General features: G+C 37.5%; 1 protein-coding gene across 1 annotated transcript in view; it reads left to right on the forward strand.

Moving 5' to 3' along the window:
• The window catches only part of LOC136866997 (neurobeachin), a 142,173-nt gene that overhangs the window by 93,525 nt on the left and 21,079 nt on the right, over positions 1–27,569 (forward strand). The window contains exons 6-11 of the mRNA XM_067144093.2: positions 1,697–1,849; positions 2,448–2,520; positions 4,012–4,106; positions 13,913–14,002; positions 21,330–21,507; positions 27,210–27,290. Coding sequence (XP_067000194.1) covers positions 1,697–1,849; positions 2,448–2,520; positions 4,012–4,106; positions 13,913–14,002; positions 21,330–21,507; positions 27,210–27,290 — 670 coding nt within the window. The remainder of the gene's footprint in view (positions 1–1,696; positions 1,850–2,447; positions 2,521–4,011; positions 4,107–13,912; positions 14,003–21,329; positions 21,508–27,209; positions 27,291–27,569) is intronic.

Below are 27,569 nucleotides of genomic sequence, written 5' to 3' on the forward strand. Positions count from 1 at the left end.
TCAATAGATGGTCAGAGAAAATGTTCTTTTCCCAATCCTGTCAAAATATCTGAAGCATTAAACATACCACTTAGTCGAGCAGCTCATCTCCTTTCTCCCAAGTCTTCCCAGCAACATTTTTGTAATGCTACTCTTGTGTCGGAAATCGCCCAGAACAAATCAAGCTGCTTTTCTTTGGATTTTTTCCAGTTCTTGAATCAAGTAATCCTGGTGAGGGTCCCATACAATGGAACCATACACTAGTTGGGGTCTTACCAGAGACTTATATGCCCTCTCCTTTACATCCTTACAACAACCCCTAAATACCCTCATAATCATGTGCAGAGGTCTGTACCCTTTATTTACAATCATACTTACGTGATTACCCCAATGAAGATCTTTCCTTATATTAAGACCTAGGTACTTACAATGATCCCCAAAGGGAACTTACACCCCATCAATGCAGTAATTAAAACTGAGAGGACTTTTCTTATTTGTGAAACTCACAACCTGACTTTTAACCCCGTTTATCATCATACCATTGCCTGCTGTCGATCTCACAACATTATCGAGGTCATTTTGCAGCTGCTCACAATCTTGTAACTTATTTATTACTCTGTACAGAATAACATCATCTGCAAAAAGCCTTATCTCTGATTCCACTTCTTTACACATATCATTGATATATATAAGAAAACATAAAGGTCCAATAATACTGCCTTGAGGAATTCCCTCTTAATTATTACAGGGACAGATAAAGCTACGCCTACACTAATTCTCTGAGTTCTATTTTCTAGAAACGTAGCACTGCCAGAGAGGAAAGCAAAATGTAAGGATTTGAAAGGAAGTTCCTGCAAGCATGCTACAAGAAAGAAGGAAGGATCATATAAGGAACACAGAGATACAGGACAGGCTGGGAGGATAGAATAGAGAGAAGCAGGTTGTAATGGAATGGCCAGGTGAGAAGGATGGCAGAAAGACAAATTTCAAAGGCACTGCTCAAATGGACACTGAATGGAATGAGACCAAGGGGTAGGTTATGGTGAAAATGGATACAGAAAATGGAGAAAAGAGGAGAGAGGAGAGTTATTTTAATTTCAAGAGTATTTAGAGAGGATTGGTGGAAGAATGGGCAAAATAGAGGTCATTGATCCATTATCCTACTCTACAGTAAGTCAGAGGAAGAAGAAGAAGAAGAAGAAGAAGAAGAAGAAGAAGAAGAAGAAGAAGAAGAAGAAGAAGAAGAAGAAGAAGAAGAAGAAGAAGAAGAAGAAGAAGAAGAAGAAGAAACATGGTTCAGAAATGGGTGCTTTTATTTATTCAATTCAGAAACAAACAAATTACAATCTTAAATCACACCACCGTAGACCAGTGACGTGCAACCACAACAGTGTTTGGTGGCGCAAGGAGAAGATCTACTGTACAAGATGCAGGTCACAGCATTCAATCCAGTAAATGTTCCGTGGTCTGGGGTTCTCTGCAGTCGCAGTTAATGCTGTCGACAGTGAAGTGCCATTTCTGGAGATTGCTTTTGGATCTTCCATCGAAGACGATTGAGTGATCTCCACACAATCCAAGTTTGTTCTTGCCCGGGTGGGAAGCTGAGTAGAACAGAAACAACTTCATCACCCGTTTCTTCTTTACATAGCAGAGTAAACAGTTGTTCACTTCACTGGTGTTGGATTTCTGTATCACACTATTTGCATATGTGTTTCAGGAACTTATTCCAGAGTTCTTCTTCCTGCCAGAGATGCTAGTGAATTCTAACCGGTACCGGCTGGGTCAGCAGGAGGATGGTACAGCTGTTGGAGATGTAGAGCTACCTCCATGGGCCTCGTCACCCGAGGAATTCATTCGCATCAACAGAATGGTAAGGGAGTTTCTGTGCTTTGTTTTATGTTGTGATATGGATTGCTTTTACTGAAAACTTGTCAATAAGAAGAAATTAAATTAATGTTAGCAGCCAAGATCAGTAAAGTCTTGATATTGATCACATTAATCTCTTCACTCCTAAGGTCACTGGGTCACTCCATTTTTTCACAAAGTACGAACCTAAAAGTGGTTTTGAACCTGTGACATACATTATACAGGTGCAACTTCTTGACAGAATATTTTTTTCTCGGTTCAGCTGCAAGGCATGGGATGGGATTCTCAAAACTTGGAAAAAAAACAAAATATTATTGTCTAGTTAAATCATGAAGCATTAATGCATTTTGAAAAGATTAACATTTAAGAAAAATATTCCAAGTATTTCATCAGAAGATAAATTTCTCTTTCAGTCAACATTTAAAAGGAGGATTTGATACCACCAGTCTATCTTTGGTCTACGTGCAATTTTGGAAGGAAGAAACAGTCAAAATAATGAGCTACAAAGTCTTGATAAAACTACATCCATATGTTTGTCATATAAAATTGACTGTCATATTAATATGGTCCTTATTTCTCTTAATATTTATTTCTTCCTTCAGGCACTGGAGTCGGAATTTGTTTCTTGTCAGCTGCATCAGTGGATAGACCTGACCTTTGGCTACAAACAGAGAGGTTAGTACTTTTTTTAAAAATTAATTCATTCCTTCATTCATTCACAGACTGGAATACAAGACAATAGGCCAGCCTGAGTGGCTCAGAAGGTTGAGGCGCTGGCCTTCTGAACCCAACTTGGCAGTTTGATCCTGGCTCAGTCCGGTGGTATTTGAAGGTGTTCAGGTGCTAAGGTGCTTGGTAGATTTACTGGCACATAAAGTAACTTCCTGCGGGTTTAAATTCCAGCACTTTGGCATCTCCAAAAACCTTAAAAGTAGTTAGTGGGATGTAAAGCCAATACCATTATCATTATTTTGGATTTATGCAGTTCAAAATGAGAAAAACTATAGATAAATGTGATGTTTTGTGAAGACTGTGCTTTGCTTTCTCAAAGGTGGATCATTACTGATGAGGTAATGATGAAAGTTATGAAGTAAATTTCACCAATGTTGTATTGATGTAAAGGTACCTTCAGTAGAACTTGAGAATAGCTCCTCACCAATGCAGTCTGAGTATGCTACTGCAGAACTTGGGTCAGTGTTCTGCTGTTGCTTGCTCTGTACTCAGTTGATCACACAATGTTACCAGATGTTGACAGAACACTCCATGATAGAATGAGGAAAGCAAATGTATTACCAAGATTTCTTTACAGCATAAGGTTAGACTTTGGTTAGGTGTATGTGTGTATTTTTTGACAGCATAAGGGGTTACACTTATTTTATTCTGCAGCTCATTTCAGTGGTGTTTGAAGTTGCTCAAATATGCCAGCTTTGTGTCTATAGATTTACTGGCACTTAAAAGAACTCCTGCAAGATAAAATTCCAGCAGCTTGGCGTCTCCAAAAACCATGAGTGTAGTTAATGGGATGTAAAACCATTATTTAAAAAAGATGTTTTTATGTCATGACTGATTATCTGGACCAATTATCAGAGCTTGAGGTTGGACAGGAGGCATAACTTCTTAACCAAGTTCTATAGCTACAGTCGCTTAAGTGCGGCCAGTATCCAGTATTCGGGAGATAGTGAGTTCAAACCCCACTGTTCGCAGTCCTGAAGGTGGTTTTCCGTGGTTTCACATTTTCACACCAGACAAATTCTGGGGCTGTATCTTAATTAAGGCCAATGCCGCTTCCTTCACACTCCTAGCTTTTTCCTGTCCCATCGACACCATAAGACCTATCTGTGCTGGTGCGACGTAAAACAATTTGTTGTAAACAAAACAAACTTCTTAAAATACTTTCATCATCATCATCATCATCATCATCATCATCGTCGTCGTCATAATAATAATAATAATAATAATAATAATAATAATAATAATAATAATAATAATAATAATAATAATAATCATCATCATCATCATCATCATCAGTATCATCATATGCAGTAGTTACCAATGACAAGTTGGGTCTGCTTTTAAAATTCATACAAATGATTTTATTTATTTATTATTGTTATACAAGGTCCAGTGACTCCATATTTACATGTTGTTTACTCTCTCTCTCTGCAGGGCCTGAAGCTGTACGGGCAACAAATGTCTTCTACTACCTGACATATGAAGGCAGTGTGGATATGGACAGTATCACAGACCCTGTTATGAAAGAAGTAAGTATTGAATAATGAGTGTTCAAACAGGTTTTGATGAGTGCTTCTTATTAAGGGTGTCCCAAAAAAACACCGACAACGCTTAGTATGATGTGCGGGAAGGCAAACTGATCCGTTATCAAAAAGGAACCCACATCCAGAAAAGCGTGGCTTGGATGCTGTGAGATGGGTGTGGGTTGCATATGTCGTCAATAAACCCAACATGAATAGCACATCAGGCTCATTACAAACGGAGTTCGAACTGTGTACCTCCTATATCATTTCAGAGCCTACATCGGTGGTGCTGAGCCTCATGCACATGACCCAATTGAAGAATTTCAATCGCTCCATTGACTCGAGCAATGAGGTCCTCCGCTGACGTTACAGGAGTGTCATACACTACCTATGTGGAACTGTCCAGTTCTCTTAATAGTCTCCCGATGGCTGTGAACGTGGAATGATGTGGGGTACATCTGTTTGGAAAATGTTTCGCATACAATCTTGCAGCAGCTCTACCATTGCAATGCACTTTGCCGTATGCAAGCACCATGTCTGTCATTTCCGCAGCTGTATACTGGTACACATCGCACCGCTGTTAGCAACGACTGCATTGGCAGACTACAGTACACAAGTAACGCACTAGGATACGCATCAAGGACTGTATGGAGGAATGTAGCGCGTGCGCAGGAATGTTATTAGGCTTAAGTCGTCCATCCGCAGTTCACAGATGACTAAAGGATTGCATACCTTCTGTATTAAGAAACCAAATCGGAACAGTCATAACCGTTCTCAGACTTTGACACTCTCCAGCATTCAGACCATGCCATTTCCGGTCAGGAGCGTCTTCTTGAAAACCGATCAGTCCGTCATCCCACACAACATGCTAAGCCTTGTCGGTGTTTTTTGGGGACAACCTGTATATTCTTTTTGATAAGAGTTGTAGGGTTATCCATAATTCTTCTTTATCAAGGAAGGAGGGGATGTATTATCAACAAGACCACAAGGGAGAACAATACAAAAATCTTTTGTGAAAACTTCTAATTTGAGTGATTGCTGAACTTCTACCAAGTTACATAGGGTTTCCTAAGATCCCTGTATCTATAACAACTCATCTGCATTAGGGCTTCTGACCAGGTGGCAGATTCTATCACTGCTTTACCTAGTCTTTTTTTAATGATTTCAAAAAAGTTGGAAACTCATCGAACATCTCTCTTGGTAAATTCTTCCAATCCATAATTCCTCTTCCTCTAAACGAATATTGTTGCAGTGTAGCAACTGCTAATTCTACTAATTGACAGCTAATGAATGATATTTTCCCACCCTAAAAACTACAACAACAACAACAACATTTGTTTTAAAATTATCATCACTATCACTGCCAAATCAATTTATTTATTTATTTATTTATTTATTTATTTATTTATTTATTTATTTATTTATTTATTTATTTATTTATAGTGACAGGGTGTCCAAGGACATGTTTGGCTTGCCTAGTGCAGTTCTTTGTATATGACTCCCATGGGCGGCTTGCACGTCTGGGTGGGAAATTATGATGATGTGGTAGGAAGAGAGTGAAACTCTGTGTCAGCACATAGCCTACTCATGTTGAATAATACCAATGGGTTTGCTCACTTTGTCTCCATCTGATGGACGACTCACCATCAACAGTGTCATATCCCCTCTCTCCCTATGAACTCTGTGGAGAGATTTGGAATTGAACCCAGGCTTTTGGCACGAAATCCAGTGATTAAAAATTGTATACTACCACCTCTCCTACCCTGCTGGTCATCATTTTGATGGTGTATATTCCCCCCCACCAACGGGGTTCGAGCTAGCTAAGTACCTACCCCCAGGCAGGTTCTATAATGTAATAATAATAATAATAATAATAATAATAATAATAATAATAATAATAATAATAATAATAATAATAATAATAATAATAATAATAATCATCATCATCATCATCATCATCATCGTATGGCCTCAGCTACTGTGTGTAGACATTTTAATTTGATGCCATCTGGCTGTCTGTTTGTTAGTTTCAACGTTCCATTTTAGTCTATGCTTACTAAATGGTAAAGTAAACCGAATCTCTCTTGGGTGTCTGTGGCTGAGTTACAGTAAATTTCATTGTCAGCAGAGATTTTTACATGCTGACATCATACTACATGCAGTGTCAAATGGACTTTTTTTCACCCTTCAAAAATCTGACTACCTCTGCCGGGTTCGACCCTGGAGGCTGACACTCTATCACTGATCCACAGAGACAGCTGAAGAGCTGGTGATTATTGTTTGAAGAGGAAGTACAACTGGGCAACCATCTTCTCTAATTGAAGGAAAATATGAACAAAGTTATTGGTTAAAGAAAGGAAAGGTCTACAAAGGGTGTGAAAAGAAAAGACTCTCAAGCTAATACCACCAAGGTCAGAAAAGAACAAGAATTGAGCAAGGGAGGTCGGATAGGAGAAATGAAAGTGAGGAGCCTGGCAGAAGTAAGTGAAAGCAATGACAGGCTCGGTGCTAGAGATCACATGGTTGCCAACACGCACTGCCAATTTGAGAGCGCCTGGCAGTTACCCTTTTTAGTCTCTTATGATAGGCAAGGGAAATGGTCCCCATTGTTAATAGAACAAAATATTTCAAATTAAATTTCCATCAAAGTTGACCATGCACAATTTTCTGTTAAAAGCAATACTTGGATATTTGTGTAGCTCCCCACTCAGTTCAATCATTCACATCTAGCTTGGTAGATTTAAGTGATGGAAAGGGATGAACAGTTGTCAGATAAAGTCATATATAGAGAGTCCACCTTCTTAGTATAATGGTTAGCATTATAAGCTGCCATTCTAAGGGGCCCAGGTTTGATTCCTGGTACTGCCAGAAATGCAACTCACCTCCCTTGGGGGTGTGTCTGATAGGAGCTGCACCACCTCAGGATGAGGACACAAATTTACAGTCTAACTCTGTAACTGGTTAGCATGCTGGCCTTTGGTCAGAGATGTCCAGGGTCAATTCCTGGCCGGATTGGGAATGTTAAACTTCATGGATTAATTCTTCTGGTTTGGGAACTATCTTCATACACCACAGAAGTCGCCCAAGGACGTCAGCTCGAAGGACCTCACCAGGCCTCTCCAAAGGCCATGAGCTATTACATATACAGAGAGAGAGAGAGAGAGGAATACACAATAGGGTAAATCATAGGTCAGTAACAGAAGAAGGAGCAGTAGAAAGACAAAACAAGGGAAAACATGTAAACACTTAAGGATAAGAATAATCTCTACATCTTTATGTACTTCTTCTTCTTCCTCCATTCCCTTTTCCAGATTCTCTCTGGGTAGGGTAGTTTACCAAAGCCCTCCACCTTACTCGATCTTTCCACCATTCCTCTTCTAGTACTTTATTGCTATTGACTCCCCTATTTGCAACACAGTCAGCTCCTCCATCTCATTCTAGGACGTCCCCTAGGCTTCTTTCCAGTCTTTGTATCCATGAATGTTCTCTTTGGTATTCTCTCTCCTGGCATTCTCATCATGTGTCCAAACCATTTTAGCTTTGCTATATCAATCTCTTCTTTAAGTTTACACACTCTCATGCTTCTCCTTATTTCCTCATTTCGTATTCTATCTTGTCTTGTCTTTCCTTGTATGCTCCTCAAGAACCTCATTTCAGGTGCTTGTATCTTACTTTGGTTTCACTTAGTTAATGTCCAGGCTGCTGAAACATAGGTCAGTATAGGTTTATAATAGGACGAGTATAAAACCTTCTTGCACTTCATTGGCACATCTTTGTTCCATAAAATGTCTCTCACACACTGGTAGAAACTTCCAGACTGTTGTATTCTTAAATCAATTTCTCCATCCAAATTTCCATCTTGTGATATCACGCTGCCCAAATATTAAAAATTGTTCACTACTTCAAGATGTTCATTTCCTATTTTTATCACTCCCCTGGATTTTTTGTTACCTCTTGTCATGATCAAAGTCTTACTTTTCGCAGTACTAATCTTCATTCCAAAATTTCTTATCTCCTCATTCCATAAATCAACTTGTGTCTGTACTTCCTCTTTATTATCTCCCCAAACTACAATGTCATCAGCAAAGAGCATAGACTTTACTTGCTCGCCCATCATCTTCTCCTTGATATTATGTAGAATTCTATCCATGATGATAATGAAGATTAAGGGAGACTATACAATTTCCTGTTTTAAGCCTGTCTCAACTCTGAACCATTCAGTTTGACCCACTTTGGTTCTAACACAGCTTTTGCAATTTTGATACAATGCCATTACTGTACCATCTGCATTGTTTCATTCCCAATTTGTGCCTCTGTCAATGTTTTCAAATGTCTTCAAATAGATGGACTCCCTCCTTGTCAAATCCATGAAGTTCAAAGCTGAAGGTTAAGTAATAAATACAGTTTTAGACTAGAATGCTAAAGCATGTGAGAGCATATCATAGTCCTTCATTAATGTTCATCTATTTATTTATTTATTTATTTATTTATTGGTGACAAAAGGTCCCATGAGCCTCTGGCTCGTGATAGGGACAATACAGTACATACTTTTTTAAGGCAACACAATAATTACATTTCATATACAATGGCTTTTCTGTAAAGTGACAAGTACTTTTCTTTTTTTTTTTTTTTACATGTCTAGAAACTAAAGAAGCCTTCAAAATAGGCCAAAACATGTCTACACAATGTAAAGGTAATAAATAGAATTGACTGACTGATTAGAAGTTCTATTTAAATATATATATACACATTATTTATCAAGAAAAGATATGTTTAACCTGATGGACATGAAGTTCTGCCAAAAAAAGAAAAGAAAAAAAAGCTATTCACAAAGGGGAATTAGCTTGTGATATAGAAGCACAGTGGAAATCTGATGGCACATGTGGAGTAATTCTGTATTCTTTCAAATGCAGTGTTCTTATATTCTGCTGCTAATTGCCAGTAACCTTATGATGTTCACTTGAATGTAGGATTCACTTGAAGTAAGCTATTTGAGAAATATTTGGATATGGACAGGTTAAGTTTCCAGCAAGGATTTATCAGAATTGAAACCTAGAATTTTACATCAGGAATTACCTAAAATATGTATGAGAACTCTGGATTATTACTTTGTCAGTAAGTTTCTGTGGGACAAATTGTCTGTCCTGAATATTGATAGGTTCTATCATTTCATTTTCTTACACCCTACTGCTATGATCAATTAGAAATAGTTCTAGTGTGGAACTTATGGCTCTTTTATCAGCCTAACACTGTGGTGAGGGAGGCTACGTATTTTATGCAAGTCCTTGATGGGGATCTAAGAATAGTAATTCAGTAACTTTGGATGAAGCACAGGAAGAAAGAGATGTGATGTTCCATTTGCTCAGTTGAGAATTACTTAGTCAGATCACTTGATGATATATAGAATAGTCCTTCTGTTACAGAAGTCCTTCTCATTGCAGGATCATTACTGTCTGGTTCCTCTCTTAAAAGCCGTGCGATTCCTGACCCTTACCTCTTCCTCCCCTCATCCATCCATGTCTCTGGTAAGTCACAATCCATTACTTAAAGCTTAGGCTGGTCCCTTACAGATTTATTATAGTTATGGTTGATTGACAGCAGTTTGGTCGAAGGTTTCTGAAATGTATAGCTTTTACCGTTGAGAGAATGTTTGGCAGCCGGGAGTATGTGACTAAATTACATGTGGTATGCAATAGTGTGTGTAATTTTTATATTGACGAATAGATGGGAGACCTATGTAGCTACTTTCTACTATTAACCATTCCAGCATTTATACAGGGAAATTCAGGGAAAACCTTTCTTAGGATGGCTGCGTGTAATTATCATATTCAAGGTCTAATATACTATCTGCGCAGGTTTCCTTGAGCACTTTATCATTCTCAATGGGATATTTTTTGGTGTAAATAAATATCACACAAGATACGTTCACTTCCTTGCAAATAAAAACAACATTTTATTGCTGTTATGTCTACACCTTGACAACACACAGTTATACACAACACAACACTATTAAGGAAAACACACTGAAGGAATTTACTGTCGATTCTGTCAAGTACACATATCAACAAGTCCTCAGACTGATCTTTCACTTCGCTATCACACATTCGATTCTGAAAAGTACATAAATCAACAAATCTACACACTGATTATTCACTTTACCATAACAAGGTAAGACTGACTACTCTCTCTCTCAAGTCAATTCTGACAAGTTCAGATATCAACCAACTCCTCAGCTCACTCTAACCCATGTTCTACATTCTCTTACAGCACTGTCTCTTGCTCTCTGTCACTGTCTGGCCTCTCGGCCTGTCAGCTCGATATATATACCGTTCGACAAACAGTCTAGAAATATCAACTTCTGGAAATTTTCTTGCAACACTCTAAATGGAACACACTCAAACATACAAGGAACAATCGATCGACCGGCCTCTCAATTGGAGTAGATCAAACTCAAATATTAGATTACATATACACAAACCATAGTGACAAAATCTACAAAATTCCTAATGTTTCTTCATGTACCTGGGTGATAAGTCATTACAGTAAGTTTCCAGAAACCTCCCTATGTATCAGAATGATAGTGGATTATACCCAATATATTAATATTATAGAGTTTTCTACAGTTTTTGACTACACAGACTTTGAGGTTAGATGTATTCACAATAAGTATTTGAGGTTATACAAATGTACAATACATATTTATACAGTCGTACTTAGCATTTAATAAAAGACAATTAAAATATATTAAACATAATAATTGAAGGTTTTACAAGCGTTAGGTTATAAGGAGGATGGTGTACGTACAACAACTTGGCTGCCTTGTCTTCGCTCAGTAATATTCATTCACAATTAAGTATTTAATTTATTTTCCACCTAGTCGATACAATGATTGCTTAAGGCAATTTTTAATGGTCAAAAGTGGTACATGTTTCGTATATTATCAACATCTTCAGCCACATAACATTGTTTAGATGAAAAATATATAAAATTGACAAAGTAATGCTTTAGAGGAAGTGTCCTTAAAATTAACATAAGATTGACAAGATTAAAACAAACAAATAACTCAAGAGAAAATATATAAATTATTTCTACAATAGAAAGCAGTCATCAAGGAAACACTTGTACAATATTCCGTAGAGAAATTGTCCTAATAAATATTCTTTTCTTAATAATTCATGAAAAAAGATCAATTTATAAATTAAAAATTATACAATTTATAAGTAATTATCGAAACGAAGAAATCCTGATATCACAGTGCGGCTCTTATTATTAATGTAGATGAAAATATAACTAATTCCTAGTTGTCAAATCTTATTAAGCCTGCTTTCCTTTGGAACAGTAACTCCTGTCATTCTTTCACAGTTTTGCGCCGGGTGTAATATTGATGATGTAATCTTCCTTGCTCTTGCACCTGAGGAGGTGGAGGAGCGGGGGATATAGGTGTGTCAAGAACTTCCTTGCTGTCACCTATAGCTTCAACTGAGGAGGAACAAGTTGTAGGGCTATCTGCAGGTGGAGAAATCCCAATTCTTTTTTCGTGATCCTTCTCAAGCATTTTCAAATATACTAGAATTTGATAATATAATGGATTCTTATATTCTACAGCCTCATTAAGGTTATCATTTTTCTTTACAAGTTGGTCTAGATGAATGTACAGGTCTTCATATGTGTTCATTAAGCTGCCCTTTTTTAACTTTTTTATGATGGTCAGGTCTTGTTCTAAGTTGGTAAATTTATGACCTGTGGCAGTCATGTGTGATCCCATTGCTGAGAATCTTCTATGTTTTTCAGCATTCACATGTTCCAAATATCTAACTTTAAAATTGCGGCCAGATTGTCCTATGTATGTATTCTTACATTCAAAGCATGTGAGTTTATATATTCCGGAATCAAAAAATTTATGTAAACAGTAATATTCATTCAACATTTTATGCAGAGCTAGCAATATTAAAACATGAAATGTACTTTGATGCCCCAATATCTCATTGTTTTACTACAAAGCATTCAGTCTTGTCATGCTTTTTGTAACGGTGTGTTATGTTCAGTTGTTAACAGTCCATTCGAAGTGATTAACTATGTCTAAAGCACTGCGTTACATGTACTTCATTTATCTTCATAGGTTTTCACATACTTTTTAGCTTCAATTATGTAAAAATGTTAACTTTTTTCACTGATGATGTCTCAAACGAGTTGATTATTACTCCATCTAATGATGGAAATGTGTGTATATTGAATTAGTTTTTATTTCTGTCATGTCTCTTGTTTTTCATTTGTTCCTTCATCATGTTTTCAACATATTTTTAGCTTCTCTTATCGGTAAATAACTTTAACCCTTTTTTTTTCACTGAAAATGGCTCAGATGAGTCAAAACATGTTTGATTATTATTACTCCATCTAATGATGGAGATGTGTATGTATTGAATAGGAGGACATATTCAATTTTCCTTTGTAAAGAGACCTATCTGTGTCAGTGTGATGTAAAGCAAATTGTGAAAGATGTAGAGGCTGAAATATGAAAGTTAGACAGACACCAGAAATCTAATGCATGCGCTGCATTGCACAAATATAGAGTAGCAAGAACAATTGACAGGAGGCAGTGGTTTATGCAAGATGGGGATAGTTCCTGAGTTTAACCTCCTCTTGAACATTTGAACTTCTCTCTTTTAACTGAAGTATTAAAACAGTATAAAAATGTTATTAATTGAATCTATTTGTTAGTTTCTCACCTTCAGAGATCTGAAATTGGAAATAATAATAGCCTAATAATGATAGAAGCAATCATTTAGGGCATTGCATTGTGATTTCCCAAGTTTAGTGACAAAAGTTGTGTACCTGTACATAGTGTGTATATATGCTGATTTCATTAGGTACTGGAACAATCAGGTACCACTGATCTGCATTTAGGGCTGTCACCCAGGTAGCAGAATCCCTATCAGATGTTTACCTAGTCTTTTCTTAAATGATTTAAAACAAGCTGGAAATTTCTCCCTTGGTAAATTATTCTAATCCCTAATTCCTTTTCTTATAAATGAGTATTTGCCCTAATTTTTCTTCTTGAATTCCAACTTTATCTTCATATCTTTCCTATATTTAAAAGGTCCACTCAGGGTTATTCGTCTCTTAATGTCATTTCACGCCATCTCTCCACTGACAACTCAGAACATTCCTCATAATCAAGCTGTTAGTCTCTGTACTCTCAAGTCTTCCCAGCCCAATGTTTGCAAATTTTTGTAACACAGAACAAATTGTGCTGCTTTCCACTGGATCTTTTTCAGTTCTTTTTTTTTTAAATATGGATGTACTTATTATTATTATTATTATTATTATTATTATTATTATTATTATTATTATTATTATTATTATTATTATTATTATTATTACATAACTTTACAACATAGGTATTAATATTATGTAATATCCTCATGGTCTTAGATGCTTGTTTCTAGTGCTGATGTACAGCTATTGGAGTACTTTTAGGGTTATTTTAGTTATTAAGTTTATTTGTTATATGCTCCCCTATATCTATTTTTATGATCATGAGATATCTGCCTGGCATCTCACCTTACCTTACAGAATACAAATAAAAATTAATAATAATAATTTACAGCTTTCTCGTGCAGAAAACGAACAGTGGTTAAACAAAAGAGATTAAAATAATTAAGTTGATATGAAATTCACCGTCAATTTTGACAGTAAATATAATATGTAAACTCACACTTTACATCTTTATTCAAGAAGGGAATATAATTACAATAAACCACTGTGACCATGAAAATGAATATTATACAATTAAGAGTATTCTTTTTTTTCAGGCCATTGAGAACCAGATCCGTAATTTCGGTCAAACTCCATCTCAGCTTCTCATGGAACCCCATCCTCCTCGCAGCTCAGCAATGCATCTGGTAAGTAACATCAACATAAGTTCCCTCTCTCATATATTCATAAATGTTCCTTTCCAAATTGAATGATTCACATAGTTTGTATTATATTGTAAATTTATGTATGTCCAACCCTTGTCCCGTTTCTCTACGGGGTTGGGTATGAAGTGAGATGAATTTCCGTTGACAGTTTTTACGACCGGATGCCCTTCCTGACGTCAACATAATCAGAGAAGTAATGAAATGAAATTAATGACGTGATGTGATAGTAGGAAGAGAGAGGGTGAAACCCAGTGCCAGCACATAGCCTACTCCTGTCGAATAGCACCAAGGGGTCTGCTCAAGGCTTAACATCCTGATCCTATGTATGAATCACCATCAACAGTGTCATATGCCCTCATTCTATATGAGCACTGCAGAGAGGTTTGGAATCGAATCCAGACTTTTGGCACACAATCTAGTGATTAAAAATTGTATACTGCCACTTCTCCGAGGCAGGTTATTATATTGTAAATGTACTACAGTTATGCTTTATCGCCTACTTACAAGTGAGGTATTACATGACAGTAGTTGCACGACCAGGGAAAATAAATTAAGCTAAGCACTTACCAAGATTTTCCCAACAGAAGAAGCGTGGAAACCTCTAGGCTCACAGAGGTCGAGTAGATTGGACGAGAAATAATACTTACTGATTAAAATAATAATTCATGTTTAAGTCACGCACAAACTTTAATTGACAGAAAATAAATTAATTGTGATATAATAATTACGTGTGGCTATTTCTAGCCGAGTGCAGCCCTTGTAAGGCAGACCCTCCAATGAGGGTGGGCGGCATCTGCCATGGGTACATAACTGCGTGTTATTGTGGTGGAGGATAGTGCTATGTGTGGTGTGTGACTTGCAGGGATGTTGGGGACAGCACAAACACCCAGCCCCCGGGCCATTGGAATTAACGAATGAAAGTTAAAATCCCCGACCCGGCCGAGAATCGAACCCGGGACCCTCTGAACCGAAGGCCAGTACGCTGACCATTCAGCCAACGAGTCGGACATTAATTGTGATTAAAAGATCAAGTTAAAATTCTGTTGGACTAAATGAAAAACGGAATTAAATAAATCATAGAACTTTTAAGTTCCATTAAAATTAGAATCAGGAAAAGAAATACAATCTGAGTTTACAAACCAGTCCCCTGAAGAAATCTTCAATCAGAATAAATTAGGAAAATAAATTTTAAAGAAATGAACGAAAGAATGGAGTTCTTAATTGAACACTTAACCCAAGACCTTGATTTCACACAATACCCTTTTCGAGAGTGAAAAAAATGTTTCTTAAGAACCACTTCAACTGTAGGTCAAGATCAGTAGCATGGGAAATCCACAGAACACAAGTTCAACATGAACAAACATTAGAAATGGGATAATTAAATCAAATATAAATGTGACCAACAGGTGTAATGAGTCGCCAAGTCAAATTTAATCCAGAATAAAATATTAATAGTTTACAGATGCCAAGCAAAACAGAGAAATGGAGATGCCTTTACTGAATCACATCTATCGCCAAGAACAAAATCCTAACAATCTCCCATGGTGCACGTCAGTTGTCACCACATAACAAAGAATAGAAATGGCAAATGTCAAAACATAATACAGACCACGCCCACCCACATATAAATAGTGCAACCATGGCAACCAGGTCACGTGACGAACCAAAACTAAAATGGCTACCCACCCAGAAAGGATAAATACACAGCAAAATTAGCCATAAGAAACAATTTTCAACTCATATAATCACTTCCCTGATGGGGAGATTTAGATAATAAAGAATTAAGACGTCATATTACTCTACAAATAGTTACATTAAAGCCCCAATAAATAGGTAGTTAATTCACAATTTAAAATGACGAAGATTACAATCTCGTTGTAAATCGAATTTCTTGTGTACTAAAGTGATTTGGATAGTAGGATATTATAGATTTAAGCAGTTCAGTTAAGCCAGATGAATTTATGTAATCCACTCAATAACCTTCAATTATCTGATTTGCTCGTCACATCGTTTGATCTCCGGGGTCAACAAGAAAGCGGATGCTTACTTACAGATTTTTAAAAGCTTGTAGGAAAATGAATGGAAGGCGATAAGGTCATCGCCACACGACGACATGATCACCCTGGATCAAAAAATACCATCATGCTTTCTTCTTTACTCTAAATATTAGTTAAAATACACCAGCAATAGTAGAAGTCGCTCTGTCCAGTCTCACACTCCAAAGCAGACCCGAAAAACAACAACTCGTCATCAATTGTCGTTTGTGCATGGAGAAAACGAAGTTGAATTCAGTTCCGTCATTGCTGCTAGATGGCAGTACAGTCCCGGAAGCATGTCTTACTGGATGCTAGCGCTACCGTGGGAGATCCGTACAATTACGAGACTGCAGCATAATATAATTCCAGTCAAATTCTGATGAGCTCAATAGGCCTAAATAATTCATGATAATAGTTTTGATCCAAATAGTAACTTGATAAGTGTCCAAGTACATTATAATACATCCCAAATCCGTTACAGCTGTGACCTAAATATCATCTCTTATACTCAGTATTTTGATCTCTTGTTGTTGTTATTAGAATGGTATAATAATAATAATAATAATAATAATAATAATAATAATAATAATAATAATAATAATAATAATAATAATAATAATAATAATAACAACAATAACAATGACGACGACAAGGTCCTCCTCTCCCATTATCCAGCTCATGCCGGGCCAGGCATTTATGGCACTTCTCCATCTTCCGCTTCCATCATTTTGTCCACTTGCACTCCTCTTTATTGAATTGATCCACCGTGTTCTAGATCTCCCTCTTGCTCTCTTTCCCTCAAACTTCATCTCCATCATCAGTTTTGGTATTCTTTTACCAAGCTCAATAGCTGCAGTCGCCTAAGTGCGGCCAGTATCCAGTATTTGGGAGATAGTGAGTTCCAACCCCACTGTCGGCAGCCCTGAATACGGTTTCCATGGTTTCCCATTTTCACACCGGGCAAATGCTGGGGCTGTATCTCAGTTAAGGCTACGGCTGATTCCGTCCCACTCTTAGCCGTTTCCTGTCCCATTGTCACCATAAGACCTATCTGTGTCGGTGCGACATAAAGCAACTTGTAAAAAAATTGATATACTCTTCTTCTCTTCACATGTACAAACCATCTTAGTTTACTCCTATCAATTCTCTCATTTATGTTTTATATTCCAACTTCCTTTCTAACATCTTCATTTCTCACTCTGTTTTTCCTATCATACTTTTTATGTATTTCATTTTGCTGGCTTGAATTTTACACCCTTCCCTTTGTCATTGTCCATGTCTTAGCTGCATAAGTCACTAATACATTTTGTACATTATCTTTTTACACTTCCTTATTCCAGACAAGGTTTCTTACAATCTGGAAGAATGCATTGTTCTGTTGTACCGTCTTGGTAATCTCCGTGTCTAGCCATATATTCTGCATTAATTCACTCTCTATGTATTTGAAACTGTTCACAGTTTCAAGGTTCTTGACAATCAGTTTTCACAGTGTTTTCCCCTTGTCTTTCTCTTCTTGTTATCACCATGCTCTTGCTTTCTTCTGCACTGTTTTTCATTCCATACTTTTCAATTTCCTCATATGTTATGTATATAAATATAATATTCCATAAAACTATGTTACATTATATGTGTTTTCAGCTAAGAATAATAATATACTCTGTCTGAAGAAAAATGAAACTATTCCTTACTATATAGTTCTCTTCCCTGTGTTTTCACTATTATTTCATGACAGTGTTTTCCAAATTCATACTCTCCTCTTCACTAGATGGTTCACTCAAGGTTATGTGCTATGGGTCATACTTTCATAACCTGTATACACTTGTTACGGTATTAGTCTTACTTCTTTTCACTCCCTCTAGTACATCCTTCTTTCTGCCCTTCGCTATGTGCTATTTACCAACTGATGAGCCAAACTTAACACACTGGGGTGAAACGCTGAAAACCAGGAATGAGTTAGCTGGAAAATTTATAATGTCCAATAACGGATCAACTATATCGGTATATTAATTTACTAATTTGGGACAAATATTTCATGTTCCCTATGGGAATCAACATCTGAATCAGCTAAGATGGTATCGTCCAGTGGCATGCACTGAACCCCATCTACCCCAGTGCTGCTGGGGTTAAGAACTTTGTATTAACATTTTCTAATTATTCCTTAGAATGTTTTTTTATAATCTTCAAAAAATTGTGAACATCTAAGCCAAGCCAAGTACAGCTGTCTCGACAGTCTACTCGCACTATCACAGTTCAGCTTCTCCAGCGAGCTGGGTTTCCTTGCCAGCGCGATAGAGAGCTATCCCCAGTGAAATTTAAGGTCGCTTGGGTGACTCATGCACTTGAAGCTTCCTTGGGGCAAAGCTGTGGCCCCTTCCCCGACAGCAGTTTACGGCGACAGGCCACCTAGCTTAGCTAAGGGGTGTTAGTTTTAATACTTGACACTCAAAGTCTTCAGTGCCACATTCCAGAGACTGCAAGAAAAATATCAATTTTAATATAGAAGAATATATTTTAGTCTTCGTTTTCAGAATGTATACAATTTTTTAGAGCAATTCATTGATGGCACGTGTATCTCAATTAAGGCTACGGCTGCTTCCGTCCCACTCTTAGCCCTTTCCTGTCCCATCGTCATCATAAGACCTATCTGTGTCAGTGCGACATAAAGCAACTTGTAAAAAAATTTATATATGTTTCGATAGCCGCAGAAAAATATTTAGGTTGCCCAGTATGAACACAGAGTTAAGCGCGAATGGTCGTCTGTGATGGTGGTATATAGTGAATTTTTGTAGTGTTCCTCTTGGATTATAAGTGAAGGTTTCGTGAGTTCTGTGGCATTCTTCATGAATATAACATGTGTTATAGGTCGTGATAAATATTTTCCCTCATTTGACGTTGATGCACGTACACTCGGTATGCGAGTGAAACTATAAAACTTCAAGGACGGTAAAATAGCACTTCAGTTTTGCTGAATAGTTTAGATTAGGCTTTTTAAGTAAAAAAGAAATACTTAGATCCAGTGTATTTTTGTGAAAACCATGACTGTACTATCATGAAGCATCACCGGATGAAACTGTAAGTACATTGTTTAAAATCTGTTATAGATTAAGTTATGATGGGGTCGTCACTGCTGTGAATATCAATTTGGAAGTATGTGCGAGCGTGTGGTTGAAAATATTCTTGAAATATCTTTCTCAGGTAGACCTTTTCACGAAAAATGCAGCCTTATAAAATGGTAATGTTGACTTTAGAGAGTGTAGTGGGGCTACGATTGTTTATATTTAAAAACTTTTTAGCAGCTGGGGTAATGAATATGTTCACCGCATGCCACTGGTATCGTCACCTTCCACTCGGAAGGCTAGTGCACAGTGAGCCATATAGTAATGAATGAGAGTACCACTTAAATTCAAACCTTCATTATTAGGGAAGCCTTTGCTTGTGAACAGTTGAGATTTTCTTCTGAAGACGCGGAGCAAAGTCCTCTGCGAAATGTAAAGAATTTCACCTTGTTTTCTTGACAGGGTCAAAGTTCAAAAGCTTATTATCATGTGTACAATTATGGGCCGTGAAAGTATCAATCTAAATATTCCTTCCTTAATTGGCTGTATAATTTTTTTGATGAGATTTTCAACTCGACTGAAATTTTGTGCATACGAAGGAGCACTCTTTAAAATGCTCATTTTTTTGCCCCTTCTTCAAGCAGATCAAAATTTCTTACCATGAACATTTCAATATGTCTAGATAAGATTCCCCAGAAGTTTATCACTGATACCAGTATTATGATTAGAGGATCAGTAAAAGTACAGTTTGATGACTGGTGCCAGAGAGACCCTTCCACATTTCTTTGAGACCTTCTGCAAACTCTTTTGGTTATTGAAGGCCTTCATGATCAACATTGCAACCAGTGTATTGAGCGAATCCATTGGATTACTGAGACGCCGTTCCTGTATGCTATAACCAGTGATGGGAAGAATACAAGAAAAAAGTAACTGGGCTCGGTGACAGTTACTTGAGAAATATTTTACTTAGTTAAGATTACTATGCAGATAAAGGGATGAAGATATTGCTATTTGCAGGTGATGTTGTGATCTGGGGAAAGAACCATAAAGATGTGCAACAACAGCTCAATGTACTGAATGAAAAAATTGAGACATATGGCATGAAAATCAGTACAGATAAAAGCAAGACTATAGTTATGTCAAGAGGGGAAAGGCAAGGAAAGGGCACTGTGAACATTGGAAGTGAGAGTCTGGAAATTGTGGACAGCTTTAAATACCTAGGAAGTGAATTAATGCAAAATGCTAGAGTGGACATGGAGATTGGCAGGAGGGCACAGCAGGGCAATGCATTCTACAATAGTGTAAGAAAACTTGTTTGGAGCAAAGAAGTACCAAGGAAAGGTCAAGAGATAATGTACAAAATGTACTATGTACCCATACTGACTTATGTAGCTGAGACTTGGACTTTGACTAGTAGGCAAGAGACTAGAATTCTAGCCAGTGAGATGAAATTCCTGGTTTAAGCTTTAGGTATGGAACAGATCTGTTCATCTGTTCCCCTCACGTTCCTAGATTATGAGATACAGAGAATTTAACATGGAAGGGATAAAAACTATCAGAATGAAGGAAATACCGTACTCACGATTGGTTGGATTTATTGTGGACTTGTCCAAGTCACTGAGGAGGAAGAGACATCCAGTAAAGTGATGTAGGTGTTAGAGTTGTACCATGCAAATTTTGAAACAGAAAATCAGTTGAAGCAAAAATTCAAGTTTTTCAGGAATTGAAGCTATTTGAGAAAGATACCATCTATTGGCTCCCTGGTAAGGAAATCTCCCTCAAGTTTATTCATAAATAGATTTTCTGGTAAAGATATAATTTATAGGATAGGTAAAATATTGAAAATGATTACAATGTTCAGGTGGTGGTTATGGGATTTTTGAATGAGGAACTGGAGAATTACTCATGAGCAGAAGAGAATCATGACTAGAAAGTAGTTTGGAAGTTCTAAGAATGTTTAAAATGAAAGAAACACAAAATCATCTATGAAGCTTCATCACCTTCCTGATAAAGAAATCTCCCTTGAGTTTCTTCAAAGAGATTTATGTTTGAGGATGTCGTGCTGATTGTAATTGCTCAGCAGACAACGACCATGTGATTTTCCTTAACTTCCATTTTTTTTAAAGTTCTGTGGTGAGAATGGAATTTAGAAATAAGTTTCGGTGACTGTGTTTAGAATAAATTTTTCAAATTTGAATTGCTTGTTTCTCTTTCCAGTCCCCCATGATGTTCTCGAGCATCCCAGACGATGTGTGTATGACTATGAAGTTCCCGTCCAACTCGCCTATCTGCCACATCTCAGCAAACACATACCCTCAGCTGCCTCTACCTTCTGTTGTCACTGTAACGGCAAATCAGCAGTTTGCTGTCAACAGATGGAATACAAGCTATGCAGGTATGATATCTGTTTAATGTATCCACACTTAGTGCTCAAATAAATTTGTCTGGTTGCACAACTCTATTTCTGTTTATTTTTTGGAAATGTTTGGGTTAAGTGCTATCTATTCTTATGGCTAAAACTGAACAAAAAATTGAAATTAAGTTCTTTACATGATTATGTAAAACTGGAAATGAAGAATTTGTTGTTGACTGTCCCCTTCTGTATACCATGTCTCGAAGAAAACATCTCGATGAAGGCCTAGTTTCATTGCAAATATTGTGAAGAAATAAGTTTCTCTTTGTCTTTCTTTGTTCTGCCTATTACTGCACTTTGCACAGTCCTTTGTAATATTCTGAGTGTATCACTAGGTGAAGTCTGTCTCTCCGTTCAGTGGCCCCTCATCTTGACTGAAAAAAAAAAAAAAAAAAAAAAAATCCACAGACTGTACTTTATGGACACGATACTGTTCAAGAGTTGCTAAAAGCATGGATGAAGCCATTAACGTGTGCTGTTCTTCGAATAAATGTATTTCGGAACATATCCGACATACGAGTGCACAGGGTTAAGATAAGAAAGAAAGAAAGAAAGAAAGAAAGAAAGGAGAGTTGAAGTAATAGAAAAGAAAAGATGATGATTGTTGTTGTTCTATGGGGCCTAATTTCTTGGTCATCAGCGTCAAGTGACATATCAACTCATACGTTCAAAGATAGGAATCTGAAACAAACGAAGATACAGCTCTGATGGACCTTGGTCTACCAAGCGTCCGCTGCTGAGTTGGAAACCTTGGAGATTATGAGGTGATAAGTGGTCAGCACTTCTAATCCTCTCGACCATTATTGTTGGCATTCTAGACTGGGACCGCTCTCTCACCTTCAGATAGTTCCTCAGTTGTTCTCATGTAGGCTGAGTGAACCTTGAACCAACCCCCAGATCCAGATAAAAATTGCTGACTTGGCCGAGCTTTGATCCGAGGGGCTCTGGATAAGAGGAAGACTCGCTACCCCAAGACTGTGGGGCCAGCCGGAAAGTTAACTGGAAAACATAATAGGATACCGAATGACAGGTGTCCATTAGAAGAGGGAGTAATTGTAAAGGATACAAGGACAAACATGGAAACACAAAGGATGACAATGTCCACTTCTTCATATACTGCCATTTTCAAATAGACAGGCTCTTTCCTCATCAATCCTAATTCTTGTGGAGATTGTCTTTGTCCTTCTGTGTTTTCATGTTCGTCCTTGTCTCCTATTCTGTTACTCTGTCTTCCAGACTGACCTGCCATTTTATTTATCCAATTTTCTGTTCCTATGACTTGAAAGAACCAAGCAAGTGGCCATGCAGTTTAGGTCACACAGCTGTGGGCTTGCATTCAGGAGATAGTGGCTTCAAACCCCCACTCTTGGCAGCCCTGAACATGGTTTCCCATGGTTTCCCATTTTCACACCAAGCAAATGCTGAGGCTGTACCATAATTAAGGCCACAGTTGATTCCTTCTCATTCCTAGCCCTTTCCTATCCCATCATTACCATAAGATCTGTCTGTGTCAGTGCGATGTAAAGCAAGTTTAAAAAAATTGACTTGAAAGACACCATCTAGACATTTGTTCCGAGTTGAAATTGAAATTGAAATCAGATGGTGTCCAAACCCATGCATCTCCAAATACCCCATGGTCAGTCTCCAGCTTCTATTCAGGAGAAGAGTACAGTTCCATACAGATAATTTTTTGAGGGGTTGGCAACAGTGTACTACACACTGCTTATTCTCAGATCCTGTGTTTTCTATGCATTGTTTATTAGTTGATTGAATAGTAATTGCTCTGTGAGATAATTGTTTGTTAAAAGTGCATTTATATTCATGCGTTGTACTTCTGAGGCTTTTTTCCGAGATTCATAATGTATCTGTTCTCCATGACTACAACTCCCAGGAGACATACTGGGATTGTACCATTATCGCAGAATACTTCTGAGACACAAAGGGAGATAGCCACTAAAGTTTGTTGACATTGGCACTGTAAATCAAATTATTTAGTAGCACAAACAGACTGGCTCAATTTTATCCAAGAAAAAGAGGAAACGAAAACTACCCTAACTGATGACAACCTCTTCCTCAGGAGAAGCAAACTGTGTACTTGGCTCACGAATTGGGAAACATGGGAGGAAACCTGCATGTGACTAATATCAATCAATCATTCAATTAATCAATGAACCAATCAATCATTGTTTACCTGCATTTAGGACTGTTGCCGAGGTGGCAAATTCCCTATCAGTTGTTTATCTTGCCTTTTCTGAAATTATTTCGAAGAACGTAGACATTTATCAAACAGTTCTCTTGATAAATTATTCCATTCCTTAATTTCTCTTCCTATAAATGAATGTTCCCCCTAATTTGTCCTCTTGAATTCAAACTTAATATTCATATTATGACCTTCCCTACCTTTAGAAGCTCCACACAAGCATTTTTGTCTTCTGACATCATTCCACACCATTTCTCCATGGACAGCTCGGAATGTACTGCTTAGTCAAGTACCTAGTCTCTTTCCTTCCAAGTCTTCCCAGTCCAAAGTTTGTAACATTATCATAATAATAATCTTTTGTTGGAAATCACCCAAAACAATTTGTGCTGCTTTCCTTTGGATCTTATCCAGTTCTCGTATCAAGTAATCCTGGTATAGCTTTCATACACTGGAACCTTACTCAAATTGGGGGCTTACTAGAGACCCTCTCCTTCAAATCCTTACATCAACCCCTAAATACTCTCATTAACCGTATGCAGAGATCTGTAACCTTTATTTACAACCTTATAAATACGTAGCCAAGACAATGGCAACTGGAAAAAGAAGAAAGAACAATTCTGAGAAAGTTATTGGGACCAAAAAGAGGAGGTGAAAGATGGGAATGAAGATCAAGGGACAAACTGTACCAGAACATGAGGACTATCTCTGAAGAAATAAGACTCAAAAGAGCAAGATTTTCTGGACATGTGATCAGGATGGACATGGAGAGAACGAGTAAAAGAGTTTGAAAGACAACGGGTAGGACAAGAGGAAAGACGGGAACTAAGGGGGTTGTCAAACTCCAGAAGGACTGGACTGAGATAAGGATCAAGGTGGAAAGGACAGAGAACTGGAGGAATAAATATACACCAACCAATGTGCCAGAGTTCAATGACAGGGAAAGATATAGGAATAGGAGCACCAGTGGGGCAGAAAAGAGAAGAGAATACCGAAAATGTCAGCTGAAGAATGAGAGAGTGGATGAAGAGGTTCTGGGAGGAAAAGAAGAAAACCCAAACCATGACAAAGCTTCCTGTGATCCTACAGAGGCTGTAATGAAAGAAGAAGAAGAAGAACCACCTTGTTAATGTTCATCACAGACTTCTAGTAGGTATACTTCCCCTTGATGTGGAAATGTATCACTCAACTTTTATCATCTTGAACATGAAATACATTGACTACACAACTGTTATTTCAGTAATACAGAGAGCAGCCAGTGCTGGATGAGTTGAAATGTCTATCTCTTTTTCACAAAGGTCACAACATAATATTATCATGTAGTATTCATTCATATCTTTTAAACTGACATTATGAATACAACTGTGTGATGGTAATGATTATAGAGGACTGAATTAAGAAGAACAAGCCCACTTACATGGCTTTTGTAGATCTAGTTATTTGAGATTCTGAAGGTGACCGGGATCAGATACCGAGAAAGAGGAATTATCTACAGTACAATCTGTATGAAAATCAATCTGCAGTGATAAGAATTGAGGACTTAGAGAATGCAGCAGCAATGCAGAAAGGAGTGAAGCAAGGCTGCAGTTTGAACCCTCCCAACTCCCATTTTCAATGTTTATTTAGAACAGGTGGTAAAAGATTCACAATCCAAGGAGAGGAAATCAAAACTTTGAGATTTGCCAATGTTGTTATTATTTTATCTGAGTCTGCAGAAGATCTGTAGAAATTGCTGAATGGTATGGACAGAGTCTTGAGGAAGGAGTACAAGATGAAAATAAATAAGCCCAAAACAAAAGTAATGGAATGCAGTCAAACAAAGTCTGGGGATGCAGGAAATGTTGGATTAGGAAATGAAGTCTTAAAAGAAATAGTGCAGATGAATATTCTTACTTGGGTACTAAAATAACTAACAATGGCAGAAGTAAGGAGGACATAAAATGTGGACTAGCCCAAGCAAGGAAGGCTGTTCTTAAGAAAAGAAATTTGCTCACTGCCAGCATTGATTTGGGAATTAAATGTTTTTGAAGACTTTCGTCTGGAGCCTGGCATTGTATGGAAGTAAAACATGGACAATAACTAGTTGAGTAAGAAGGAGAATAGAAGCTTTTGAAATGTGGTGTTACAGAAAAATGCTGAAAGTGAGATGGATAGATCATATCACGAATGAAGGGATACTGAATCGAGTTGGTGAGAGGAGATTGATTTAGCTGAATTTGACGAGAAGGAGAGACAGAATGATAGGACACATCTTAAGACACCCAGGACTTGTGCAGTTAGTTTTTGAGGGAAGGGTAGGCAGTAAGATCGGTAGGGGTTGACCAAGGCAGAATATGACAAACAGATTAGAGCAGATGTGGAAGGTATACGTAGAAATAAAAAGATAGCACAGGATAGGGTGGCATAAAGAACTGCATAAAAGCAGTCTATGGACTAATGACTCAAACAACAATGATCATGAGCTCAATCCTGGCAGAGACAGTTGGATGTAAGAGTGGGAAAGAAAGTCTATTCAACACTTCATGTTGTACAATTTCAGCACATAAAAGATTTCTGGGGACACATTTGTATTTTCCTGACAAAATTAAAATCTCAGCAATAGGTGACCCTGTGTCCTTTGTCTGTTGGAATAAACTGAAACTGAACTCGCAAGCAGTGCCATATCTGAATTTCTGCACTCAGGGCTGAGGCCTTACAATTTGCTCATAAATCATGAGATAGAAGTCCTTATTTCAGGAACGTATAACTTTATTCCTTGAAATGGTATGATCAGGAATATGGTGCATCTTGTTGTAAAATCCTAAACATGGTTTCTCCTATTTTGAAAGCCATTAACAAAGGAAAAGGACTCGCATACCACAATATGATATATCTTCCATACTTATTGACAAAAGAACTCAGTGGATTGTTTTCTTGCTTGGGGCTAATTTCCTTGTCAGTGGTGAACAGATAGAATATTTAATCCAAAAGTGAAGTAATTAATCTAATTCTTTGTATACCGTACTGTATTATAATTCTTTTTGTTTCTCTTTCTTCTTAATTATTTTAATTTTATACATAACAAAGTTTGTACAAAGTAACAAGCAAGCAAGCAAACAAACAAACCCCATGGCGCTATAGCCCTGATGAACCGTGGCTGGCCAAGCAAACGCTGCTCAGCCAGAAGGCCTGCAGAGTAGGAGGTAGTGATGTGTGATCAGTGTGCTGAATCCTCTCAGCTGTTATTCCAGGCTTTCTAGACTGGATATCCTATCTCACCTTCAAATAGCTCTTCAGAGGTTTTCTCACATAGGCTGAGTGGATCTCGAACCAGGTAGCTGTAGTCAGACCCAGGTAAAAATCCCTGACCTGGCCAGAATCAAACCCAGCCCTCCAGGTAAAAATTAGGCTCAGTACTTCTTGACCATGGGACCAGCCAGTACAAAGTAAAATAATATAATAAAAATATTCATGAGTTGTCTTTCTGATTCACTTGATATTGTTTCAGCTTCTGTTCAGTCCCCGAGCTACGCTGAGGCTCCTCAGACACAGACGGCTAATCTTCCTCTGTCCATGGATCCAGTTTTGTGTAAGTATTATCCTTTCTGAAGAGAGATAATAGAAATGTATGGAAGGGCAACTTTAGACTGACTGCCTTACAAAGTTAAATAATAATGAAAGGTTGGAAACTAGGAAGTACCAGTATTATAGGAATGTACACAAGGGAGAGCACAATCCCAGGTTAGTGTAGGCAAAGAGAACAAGAGAAAGGAGAGATAAGGAGAACATTAAAACACAAAAGGACAATGACAAACTCTACATCTCTACTCATTGTTATCATAGGAATTAAAATGTTTTCATCCAGTCA

This window comes from Anabrus simplex, chromosome 3 (assembly GCF_040414725.1).
Source record: "Anabrus simplex isolate iqAnaSimp1 chromosome 3, ASM4041472v1, whole genome shotgun sequence".
NCBI lineage: Eukaryota > Metazoa > Arthropoda > Insecta > Orthoptera > Tettigoniidae > Anabrus > Anabrus simplex.